The sequence below is a fragment of the Eremomyces bilateralis genome, assembly GCF_010015585.1.
Source record: "Eremomyces bilateralis CBS 781.70 unplaced genomic scaffold P152scaffold_1, whole genome shotgun sequence".
NCBI classification, from domain to species: domain Eukaryota; kingdom Fungi; phylum Ascomycota; class Dothideomycetes; order Eremomycetales; family Eremomycetaceae; genus Eremomyces; species Eremomyces bilateralis.
The window spans coordinates 2,095,305-2,105,418 of record NW_022985067.1 but is presented as its reverse complement, the minus strand read 5'-3'; the positions used below and the strand labels follow the sequence as shown (position 1 = coordinate 2,105,418).

At 47.6% G+C, this 10,114-nt stretch overlaps 4 protein-coding genes across 4 annotated transcripts; 2 read left to right on the top strand and 2 right to left on the bottom strand.

The window, feature by feature from the left end:
- Nucleotides 1-922: 922 nt before the first annotated feature.
- Nucleotides 923-3,496, bottom strand: P152DRAFT_469978 (aconitase family protein; the record flags this gene model as incomplete). The annotated part of the gene is made up of 4 exons (XM_033680932.1): nt 923-1,770; nt 1,819-2,359; nt 2,407-3,356; nt 3,412-3,496. The coding sequence occupies 4 exons, from the start codon at nt 3,494-3,496 to the stop codon at nt 923-925; spliced, it is 2,424 nt and encodes an 807-aa protein (XP_033539200.1).
- Nucleotides 3,497-3,824: 328 nt separating this feature from the next.
- On the top strand, nt 3,825-5,215 carry P152DRAFT_504762 (Phosphoenolpyruvate/pyruvate domain-containing protein). The gene is made up of 2 exons (XM_033682390.1): nt 3,825-4,300; nt 4,367-5,215. The coding sequence occupies exons 1-2, from the start codon at nt 4,154-4,156 to the stop codon at nt 5,159-5,161; spliced, it is 942 nt and encodes a 313-aa protein (XP_033539199.1). The 5' UTR covers nt 3,825-4,153; the 3' UTR covers nt 5,162-5,215.
- A 320-nt stretch (nt 5,216-5,535) lies between these two features.
- Nucleotides 5,536-7,435, bottom strand: P152DRAFT_478521 (FAD/NAD(P)-binding domain-containing protein; the record flags this gene model as incomplete). Its single annotated transcript, XM_033681660.1, has 4 exons — nt 6,767-7,435; nt 6,166-6,712; nt 5,834-6,104; nt 5,536-5,771 (listed from the first exon to the last, which is right to left on the bottom strand). The coding sequence occupies exons 1-4, from the start codon at nt 7,246-7,248 to the stop codon at nt 5,536-5,538; spliced, it is 1,536 nt and encodes a 511-aa protein (XP_033539198.1). The 5' UTR covers nt 7,249-7,435.
- A 206-nt stretch (nt 7,436-7,641) lies between these two features.
- P152DRAFT_427510 (MFS general substrate transporter) lies at nt 7,642-9,624 on the top strand. Its single transcript, XM_033677301.1, has 7 exons — nt 7,642-7,910; nt 7,988-8,081; nt 8,136-8,155; nt 8,201-8,423; nt 8,475-8,726; nt 8,780-8,944; nt 9,002-9,624. The coding sequence occupies exons 1-7, from the start codon at nt 7,689-7,691 to the stop codon at nt 9,553-9,555; spliced, it is 1,530 nt and encodes a 509-aa protein (XP_033539197.1). The 5' UTR covers nt 7,642-7,688; the 3' UTR covers nt 9,556-9,624.
- The last annotated feature ends 490 nt before the right edge of the window (nt 9,625-10,114 follow it).

The following is a 10,114-nucleotide window of genomic DNA, read 5'->3' as shown; positions in this document are numbered from 1 at the left end:
AAGTGCTTCTCTCTGATCGTCTTCCTCTCGTTACGAATATCGGTGGCAGAGACGAGTGTTTCCGGATCCTCCTTTTGAATAGCAGCCATTATCTGCATCGGACGTACCCCAGCATGTGTCATCGATTCGACTATATCTTTTTGTGCTGACGTACGTCTGCGATAGACATTATGCGCACTAGGGTTGAGTGATCGGGGGTGGTTATGATGGCTATGTTGAACCTCTAACTTCCACTGGTCGTTGTCGTCTAATACCTTTATCTTAAAGATAACAAGCTTAAAAGGACATCCTATTGCGCGCGTGCTTGTGCTTCGAACCCTTGCTCTTGACTGATAGTTTCCGGATCGATCGCAGGAGTAGTAGTATCGTGTCTTTACATCAGAGTGGTGAGGTCTGCTCCGGTTGAGCAGGAAGCTATAGCTATGCTGCATTCCATGGTTCCGAAGAGAATCGTAGGCTTCTTCGTAGGACGCGTAAAGGCAATCTGGAGGAGGGGCAATATCCTCCATGCTGGGATATCTGAGGAGAGTATCATCTCCGGTATATAGAGATCTTTGAAGAAGGAAAAGAGTGAAGGATTCGAAGTTTTGACATTCTCAGGGGAAGACCAAAAAATTTAGCTAGTCCTAATTAAGAATTTAATTTCCACCATTGCTAGCGTGGTGGGAAAATAGCATTTGGTGGGAAAATAACAAAACCTGGTGGGAAAATATCACCAGCCGGAGAACTTTCTCCGACACTACCAATAACCCGCTTAGTGCTAACCAGCTCATATGCTGTTAATTGTATCAGCCCCAGACTCCACTAACAGCTTAAATGGGCTCAAAGATAACTACGGGTCAAGGCAGAAACTTCACCCCGCGTTTCTAAAGCCATTATACACTCTACTACTAAGAAATAATACTGATGTTTGTAGCCATTGCTACCATTTCAGCTCTTCACCATGCTGAGATCTTTCCAAAGTTCCTTCTCCCGCAAAAGCATGGCTTCCCGTCGTTATCTTCTCCAGCACTACCCTTCCCCATCGGGCGAACGATGCACTCATCCCTCCTTGCTGCCACAACCGGATCTCCAGCTCACTTATCTGGAATCCGAACTCTCTGCCCCCAACTTTGATAACACGCCTTGCAACATCGATTTCGATTTCAGCTCCATCTTTGGCAACGCTGTAGAACCCCTCCTCCTCGATTACAATACCCAATAAGCCCAAGTTCGGCTGGTTTCGCGCATAGATGAATGCAAATGACCGTGCAATCACGCACTGTACGCCGGCTCCGAGCAATGCTGTCACGGCGTTCTCCCGTGACGATCCGACCCCAAAACCCTTGCCAGCGACGACCACGTTAAGCCCCTCTTCCTTGACCCGCCGCCGGAAGTCGGGATGCGTGTGATAGAGGCAGTACTCTCCAAATTCTTCGGCCGTCTGTGCGCTGACCAAAGCCTCAGCGGGAGCTAGTGCGTCGGTGTCTATGAAGTCGCCAATTGTTTGGACTTTGCCGATTATGGCTCTATCGGTGCGAGATGATACAGGTGAGTCTATAGTCCCTTCTCTTGCCAGTGGTGGAGCACTATATGTAATCGGTCTTTGCCGCGTTTCTTGGGCTGCCGGTTCAACATATCGAAGCGGAGATTTCTCTTCCGCCTTAGTACCCAAGATCTTCTCCAAGCGGGTCAAGTCAATATCATCAAGAAGGGAAGTTGGGTCCGTTATCGTCATGCTGAAGCTACTTGCAGCAACAGTGACTGCAGATGCGATACTTCCAATTGCTCCTGTGGACTTTGTAAGCATGGTCCTATACCTGTGGAATCGTAACGAACCAGGGCCCATTCGATTTTCAAAATTCCTGTTTTGACTACTCAGCCAAACCTCACCCACTTCAGCCTTGTCTGCAGACATTCCCACGCAATAACTGCAACCCGGAACCCCTATGTCGAATCCAGCTCTCTTGTATACATCGGCCAAGCCTCGAACCTTCAAGTCATGGAGTATCGGGCGAGACCCGGGGACGACTTTCCGTTTGCCATTCGTCACCGGTCTCATGCCTCTGTTCAAACCGGCCTCGAGGACTAGGGCTGCAAGGACCAAGTCTTCATGCGCAGTTGTACAGGCGCCTATGAAGCATCCATCCAACGTCGTACCTGCAACCTCATTTACGGGCACAACGTCATCGGGGCTGGGGTAACGCGCGACAAATGGTTCGACCTTATGGAGATCGATTGTGTAGCGTTCGGCGTATTGTGCGTCCTTGTCAGGCTGATAGTACAGAGCGTTCTTCTTGTGCTTGGGGTTCTTCCTTCTATTGATGAATGCTTTGGTAATCTCATCAGGAACGCATACGCCCGTGATGCCGCCAAACTCCTGCTTGCTTTTAGGCGCCTTTCAAGCTCAAGATTAGACGAACTTACCGTTGTCATATTGCAGAACGCGAATCGAGCATCGCAGGAGAGGTGCTTCAACCCTGGACCAGTATACTCGACTACTCTTTGCGCTGCGACAGTGTTCCTTTTAAGCTCCTTCAGGATATACAAGATAATATCTTTGCCCCCTAGGCCTGGCCGTGGTTTATTGACAAAACGTATCTCAACCGTTTCCGGAACCTTGATCCACGTCTCGCCTGTCACGAGTGGGAGAGTGACATCAGCAACACCAAGACCAATAGCGAGACTCGATACACTTCCAGCAGAACATGTATGCGAGTCGGATCCTATGATCAGCATTCCCGGCTGTGCTCTCTCTCGGCAAAACTCCGTATGCATGATGGTATAATTCATTCCTTGATACTCTGTCAGTTTAAAAACCTTTCTCGCCCTCTCGCTCGACTCGACCAGAGGCTTGACCCGAGGATGGTTCATCACGCGTGGGTCCACAACATGATCGCCAGCTATCCAGAGCCTATCGTTGCGAAATATTCCCGGTTTGCCGAGTGACTCGTATGTCTTTTCCATTGCATGCCATGAGAGCTCGCTTGCCATGATCCAATCGACGTCCAGACGGATAACGTCGCCTGGTTTGACTTCGCCTCTCCGAGAGACATCATGGGCAGCAAATATCTTCTCGGCAAGAGTCATGCCCCGACGCCCAGCTGGACGCTGATTTAGAGCTGGTGCTGGAGATGAATTTCGGTCTTGGTAATTGAGGGCTTCCAGATATGCCGACACCAAGAAAAGGACCTCAGTAACATCGGCATCACTAAACTGGTGATTTGTTGCAAGGCCGAGTCCTCCAAAGTCTGTTTTGGTCGTACAGTGCTGATGAACTTCTTGCAATGCATCGGCCTCGCGCTCGTGTCGGTCTAACTTCAACTGCTCTGAAAGGCTTTCGATTTGTGAGAGAATATCTCCTGACAATAGGAATCCTATTGCAATTAGTCCGCAGCGGGGCTTGGCGTTTGAGCTTTTGGAGGCACAAACCCTTGACATCGATTGCTCTAGTGACTTTGAGCAGCTCTACCAGGCTCCCTCTGTCATCTTGATTCTCACTCACTAATCCAGACATATTGATTTTCATTCGGGATGACGACAGCAAAAAGATAACAAATAGCATAGAATGGGTTCATTTCCGATTTCGCTGGGTACTTGTATGTGTTCCTTTGGTCACGCCTTTTCGATTTATGTTGCCAGCTCCACTTGACATTACTCAGTTCACCTCATTTTCAGACAGCACTATTTCCCGAAATGACGCCTATTGCGCAAGTGCAGATCGGGATCGGAACGGAAGTCAGAGTCGGAGACGCTAAGGGACTCGAATCGGCGCGGGTCGGCCAAGGCATCGGCGAATCCCTTGGCTCTATCCGTAGACCAGACTTGAATATCGATAATTATCGCAATTTCTGAAAATGCTTAGAAAGTATTCGTTCTAGATCACGTCCTTGTACCATAAATCACGGTCGGCGTCAATCTTGCCGCCAAGTTCATGCGGCTGTTCGGCGAGCATCGGCAACGTTCTATCGTCGCATAGAATTGACTTTGGATTCTTCTAGTTCGGCATTTTTGTTCTAGGATAAGCACCTGAGTTATTTTCGAGGGAGCTATCAATACCCCGTGTGGAGTGCCTGAAGCAAGAAGCTCGAACATCGCCATGCTATATCGAAGCAAGCTTATATTCTCGTATACATTTCAGTAAAACTCCTTGAACGACAGTGCAGAACAAGTCATGGCCGATTTTCATGGATTCAAATCCGCCACTGCTCGGCTGCGTGAACTGCTCAGTCGGGATGATCATATTACGATCTGTCCTGGTGTCTATGATGGCCTCACTGCCCGGATTGCCCTGCGAGGTAATTTCGATTGTCTCTACATGGTACGCGCCCAATACCCCAAAGTCATTCGCCTTCGGAATCACATTCAATCAGCTCACATAAGTTAGACTGGCGCTGGCACAGCAGCATCTCGACTCGGAATGCCTGATCTTGGTCTCGTCACCATGAACGACATGCTCACCAACGCAGCCATGATTGCATCACTGGACCGAACAGTCCCCTTGATTGCCGACGCGGACACCGGTTATGGCGGCCCAGTCATGGTCGCAAGAACAGTCAAGTCATACATCGCAGCTGGAATTGCCGGTCTGCACCTGGAAGACCAGGTCTTGTCCAAACGATGTGGTCATCTACTCGGGAAAGAAATCGTCGACGAGGACACCTTTCTCAGCAGAATCAGGGCAGCAGTGATTGCCAGAGAGGAGATGAAGGCAAGCATCGGGGAGGTGGCTGGGGATATCGTGTTGATTGCGAGGACAGATTCACTACAATCTCTCGGATTTGATGAAGCTATAAAGAGATTGAAGATGGCGATCGAAGTTGGTGCTGATGTTGCATTCCTGGAAGGTCCTACAGATGTGGACCAGTGCAGACGTGCTTGCAGGGTGCTGGCACCAACTCCCGTTCTGCTTAACAACGTTCCTGGTGGAGTAACCCCAGATTTGACTGCGAAGGAGGCGCAGGAGCTTGGATTTAAGCTCATGATTTACCCTGGACTAATGCTGACAGCGGTCTACGACAGTTGTACTGCTAGTAGCGCTGAATTGAAAAGCACTGGCACGGTCAAGTTGACTGAAAGGCAAATGGAAGGACCAAAAGCCTTGTTCACTACGTGTGGACTTTTGGAGTGTATACAACTCGATAAGAAAGCTGGAGGGCAAGCTTATTCTAGTGGAGTGTAGATTTGTTCTATGAGCACATATTTGAGGATTTCCTTGGCATTGCAGTCGTCAGTCACTAGATATTTACCAATATACTCATTCGTGTGTAGAACAAAATCCTGCATTTGAAAGGTGTAGAAGATGACTAATTACCGACACCACCCGGATCATATTTTGTGTCCTAGATCCATTAATGAATATGACAATAATGCAATAGTTACTGGATTCAAGCTGGTATATACCTGTGACTATGCAGTATTTGCAAAAGGGTTCTCTGAAGCACGACATTATAGTCGCCAATGAAACTGAGCGCCGATTTTTACTCGAAATGCTCCTGGGTACGATCAATGATGTTCATGAATTATGCAATAGTCAAAGTATTATTCTAATGACCACTAATTATTCCTGATCACAACTGTTTGGTCTGATTTTGCAGCCTCAGCGGCAGCCTTTCCTGCAATTTTTCCGAAAACAGCTCCTTTTGTCAGTCCCGCACCGCCCGGATAATTGAAAGCAAAAAAGCCACCACTGATTTCACCGACCGCGTAGAGATTTGACATTACCAATCCCTCGTTGTTCAGGACCCGAGCTTCATCATCGGTTTTCAGCCCTGCGTATGTGAAGGTAATTCCTTGATAGCAAATTACGTTAGGTCGAGTGTCCTGAATAATGGCTATGGTGAGGTGGACTTACCGCAGGTGACTCCGTACGCAACAAATGGTGCCTTATCCAGCGGAATTGCCCAATTACTCTTTGGCATGGCGAGCTTGTCTCCAGTGTTGAGACCGTCGAGTTTGAAGGGATTGAATTCTCCAGGCTGGGTGGCATCGTTGAAGGTTCTGATTGTGTTTAAAAATTCCATCTTAGCCACACCGATCTTGTCAGCAAGCTCTTCCATCGTGTCCGCAATAATAGGGGTTGCTGTGCTATATCGAGGTTCAAGGAGATGCAGTGTTTTCTGGTCCTGTTCAGATGATGTTAGTTGGATCAAAGGGGACTGAGAAGTCTAGGTAGTCAAGACTTACAAATATTTGGTAAGCTGTCGCTCCAGGTTGCCGCCCAATTGCCCCGCCGGTCTTTGCATAGGTCAGTCCGAACTGATTTTCGCCTTCGTCCATGAAGCGGTGGCCGTCCAAGTTGACCATAACACTATATGGGTACGAGTAACGGCTCATCTTGTCCGTCACCCTCAGATCTCCAACCTTTGGTGCTTGTATATCCTGCGGCGTGGCATGACAGCCGCCGAAATGCCCAGTGTCACCTGCTCCAGCAGCTATGGCCTTTTCCATCATGCGACCGGTATTGAAACGAGTCCCTCGAACAATGACAAGATCCCAGCCTTCGCCCAGAAACTGGCGTCTTAGCCGAGGGCTTGCTTCAAAGCCGCCGCAGGCGAGGATGACCTGGCCTTTGAAATCGAGAAAGGTATCTCGTAAGCGAACACGTACTCCGTGGACTGTATCTCCGGTTGCGAGCAAATCAACGACGGGATGGCCATAGAAGGGAGTGATACTGTCACTTTTCTCTTCGACAGCCGCCCAAATGTCATCTGTTAAACCAACCCCTTCGTGTCTGCGTTGCGCAATTAATATATAACCGAAAGTTCACTAAGAATGAGTCTCATACTTTGCCATTAAACAACCTCCAGCGTGCATATTGATCTTCTCACCGTCCCCATGAATCTTCGTCTCGTCGTAGAATTTGCTCAACGTCAACTGCCATTTGACGCCTTTTGAATGCATCCACTGAACCACCTCCAAGCTGTGATCAAACATCACCTCCATCTTCTCCTTGTCGCAGTAGCCTTTGGACGTCTTCAACATGTCTCTTGCATACATCTCGCGTGTATAGGGTCCAATGGTAACGCGGTCCTTGTCTTTGGCCATGGTTTCATGGACTAAAGGGAAAATATCTGAGCTGCCATTGTGAACGACACGAAAAATTGCTCCAGCAAAACGGCTGTTTCCACCTCGCTCTTCTTTTGGCGCCGCTTCAAGGACGGCAATCTTTGTGCCTGGAGTTTCTGCCGCAGATAGCGCTGCTACGAGACCAGCATTGCCACCTCCGACTACCACAACATCGTAATCTTGAATGACTTTAGCGCTCATGTTGACCAAAAGGCGAATTGCTCAATTCCCAAGCGTGCTAGTAAACTATTAAATAGGTAGTTTAGAGGATGAACGATGTGCGGAGAGATACTACACCAAATACTTATATGCTGGAAGTATAGTTATGACATATAATGCACTGGCCAGTCAATCCATTACATGGCGATCGGCACATCTGTAATCTTTGGTAAAGTTGCATCCACACTCAGCGGTCGGCGAAAATGCACAAAGTCGGAGTTCCTGTACCGTACCCCAGGCTTGGCAAGGTGGATTCGGTCAGCCGGGGTCCCTGTGCGGGGTCAGAGAACCCGGATATGGGGTATTTGGGGTATAAGCTTCAAACCCAGGATTCTGCTTATATATAAATTCAGGTCAGAACAGATTGAGGCTTTGGCATTGCAAAATTTGTTTCTTTAAATACCAGTATTCTTTATTTGAACATGGGTCAATTTGATGGCAAATCCGCTCCGATAACGGGACTCGGGGATATTGAGAAACCCCATATACACCACGATGATGTTGCCGAAAAAAAGTTGGAAACAGGCTATATTGCAGACCATACTGGGTCTCATCACAAGAGCAAAGAGGAGCGCACTCTGGTGATGAAAATTGACCTGGTTATCATCCCATTGTGCTCTCTGCTTTACCTTGTTGCCTATCTTGTATGTCTTTACCTACTTTCTTCAGTAGATTCTATCACAACCCAACATGATCCGGACTAACAGATGGATGATATTAGGATCGCAACAGCATTGGAAATGCACGCACTTTGGGAATGCAGAAGGATTTGAATCTTTCTACAAAACAATGGGGAAACTGCCTTTCCTTGTTTTGTAAATCTTGTCCCTTGTGCCTTAGAAAAACTTTCTTCTGACTACCTTTCGCAGATATCGGGTACATGATCTTTGTGGGTCTAATCTTCTTGTAAAAGGACGATTACTGACTAGTTCAGATGCTTCCGGGGAATATCCTCCTCCGCAAGCTCACTCCACACCGTCAACTTGGCGCCTGTGCCATTGTATTCGGAGCCTTTCTTCTTGGCATGTCGGGTGCTGCCAATTATGCGACGGTTCTCACGCTCCGTATTTTTATTGGTGCGAGTCAAGCATTCATACAAGGATTAAGTTTATACTCAACTTTGTGGTACAAGAGAGATGAAGTCGCTACAAGAGGCGGTATGTTACCGACTTCCGTCTCCGTGGAATGCTTTTAACGTGCCATTATAGCTATCATTTATATGGCAGCAATTATTGCCGGTTCATTCAGTGGCTTTATTGCTTATGGCGTTGGTAAGAACTTGAGGGTTGACAACACAGGCAGACTCAGTTGGAGCTGGTTGTTCATCATCGAAGGCGCTATGTGCATGGCAGTTGGTGTAGCTACGTGGCTGATTCTCCCTACGTTTCCTGACAAGCTGAACCGCAAGCACTGGCTGTTCACACCCGCTGAGATTGATCTTGCAAAAGAACGAAGTGCCTGTAAGTCGATCATACTTGGAAACCTTGCTCGCAGCTGACACTTGCAAAACAAGCATACAATACCCTCGGATCTAAGATCAATGTGAAGCAAATCATTATTACGCTCATAGAGCCCAAGGCATGGGCGTTTGCAACCATCAATGCTGGCGTGGCTCTTGGAATCTCGTCAATAAGTACCTTTTTGCCAACATTCATCCAAGCCTTCGGGTACTCTAGAGGTACGTTCATTTGCACTCCGCGGCGAGAAGCTTCTTTCTGATGAATTTTGCAAATAGAGAGGACTCAATTGTTCTCTGCCATTCCATATGCCTGTGCCATCGTCGCCATTCCCCTTTGCATTATATCTGATCGAATCAATCACAAAGGCAGCTTTCTCATTGGCACTCTTTCGGTAGCCTGCATTGGCTATATTATACTCTTGTGTAATGTTTCTCAAGGAGCTAATATTGCAGGGGCTTGCCTCGCCACTACCGGACTCTATCCGTCTATCATAATCCTTTCGGCGTGGATAACCATTAACGCAGGCGGCTATACAAAGCGGGCGACGAATTGGGCAATGGCTGAGATAGTCGGTCAATTGTTATCGGTCCTAGGAGCATATATTTATGATGTCCCACCGAGGTTCCTGAAGGGACACTCCATTGTTTTGGCACTATTGGCACTTGGAATCGTCAATTGCCTTTACTTGATGTGGTGGATGCGACGGGCGAACTTGCGCAGGGAAATGGAGCTGATAGAATATGAGAGAGAAGGAAGAGTTCATCCGCACACGAATATGAGCTTGGAAGAAGTACAGGATCTGCATGTACGGTTCAGGTACATCCTCTGAGTCGGGATGCCGAGAATAGTATGGCTAACTAGGCGAAACACTGGGAAAGCAGGAAGATTATGATAGTCCGCAGAATTAGTTAGTTATCTGAAATGAAACTCGGTTCTAACTGACGATTGCTGTTGTTCCCTGCGACTTGCCAATCAAGAGATATGAGCAAAGTACCAAGTTAGATACTACTACTTCACTATTTGTTTTTTTTTGGAGATTACGATGTAAATCTTTCTCTGAGCTCAGTCACAAATAGAGCATGTGATGCAATGTGAGCTAGTTGTTGGGTGCTTTTTCAGTACGCTTATCAAAGTGTCAAAAAGCGACAACATGAAGTTCCATGCTATTGTGCGGCAATTCGTCATCAGCTGCTGCCAGTCCCAGATGCAGCTTACACCATGGAGGGACCTAATATTCTCCCTGTTTTCTTCATAGACTGCCTAAGACACACATTGAGGGGGGAAAGGGATGGAGTTGAGTTAGATGCACCGATTTATGAAAAAGATTGACGGTACGTCTTGCTCCTAGGGTGAGACACGATGAAGATACATGCGATGTGCCTAAAATG

Excerpts from the sequence above, each read along its gene's own strand:
- P152DRAFT_504762 (XM_033682390.1), top strand. The coding sequence starts at position 4,154 with ATGGCCGATTTTCATGGATTCAAATCCGCCACTGCTCGGCTGCGTGAA. Across the intron at positions 4,301-4,366 it reads ATTTCGATTGTCTCTACATG|ACTGGCGCTGGCACAGCAGC; the intron begins GTACGCGCCCAA and ends CACATAAGTTAG.
- P152DRAFT_427510 (XM_033677301.1), top strand. The coding sequence starts at position 7,689 with ATGGGTCAATTTGATGGCAAATCCGCTCCGATAACGGGACTCGGGGAT. Across the intron at positions 7,911-7,987 it reads TTTACCTTGTTGCCTATCTT|GATCGCAACAGCATTGGAAA; the intron begins GTATGTCTTTAC and ends GGATGATATTAG. Across the intron at positions 8,424-8,474 it reads TGAAGTCGCTACAAGAGGCG|CTATCATTTATATGGCAGCA; the intron begins GTATGTTACCGA and ends GTGCCATTATAG.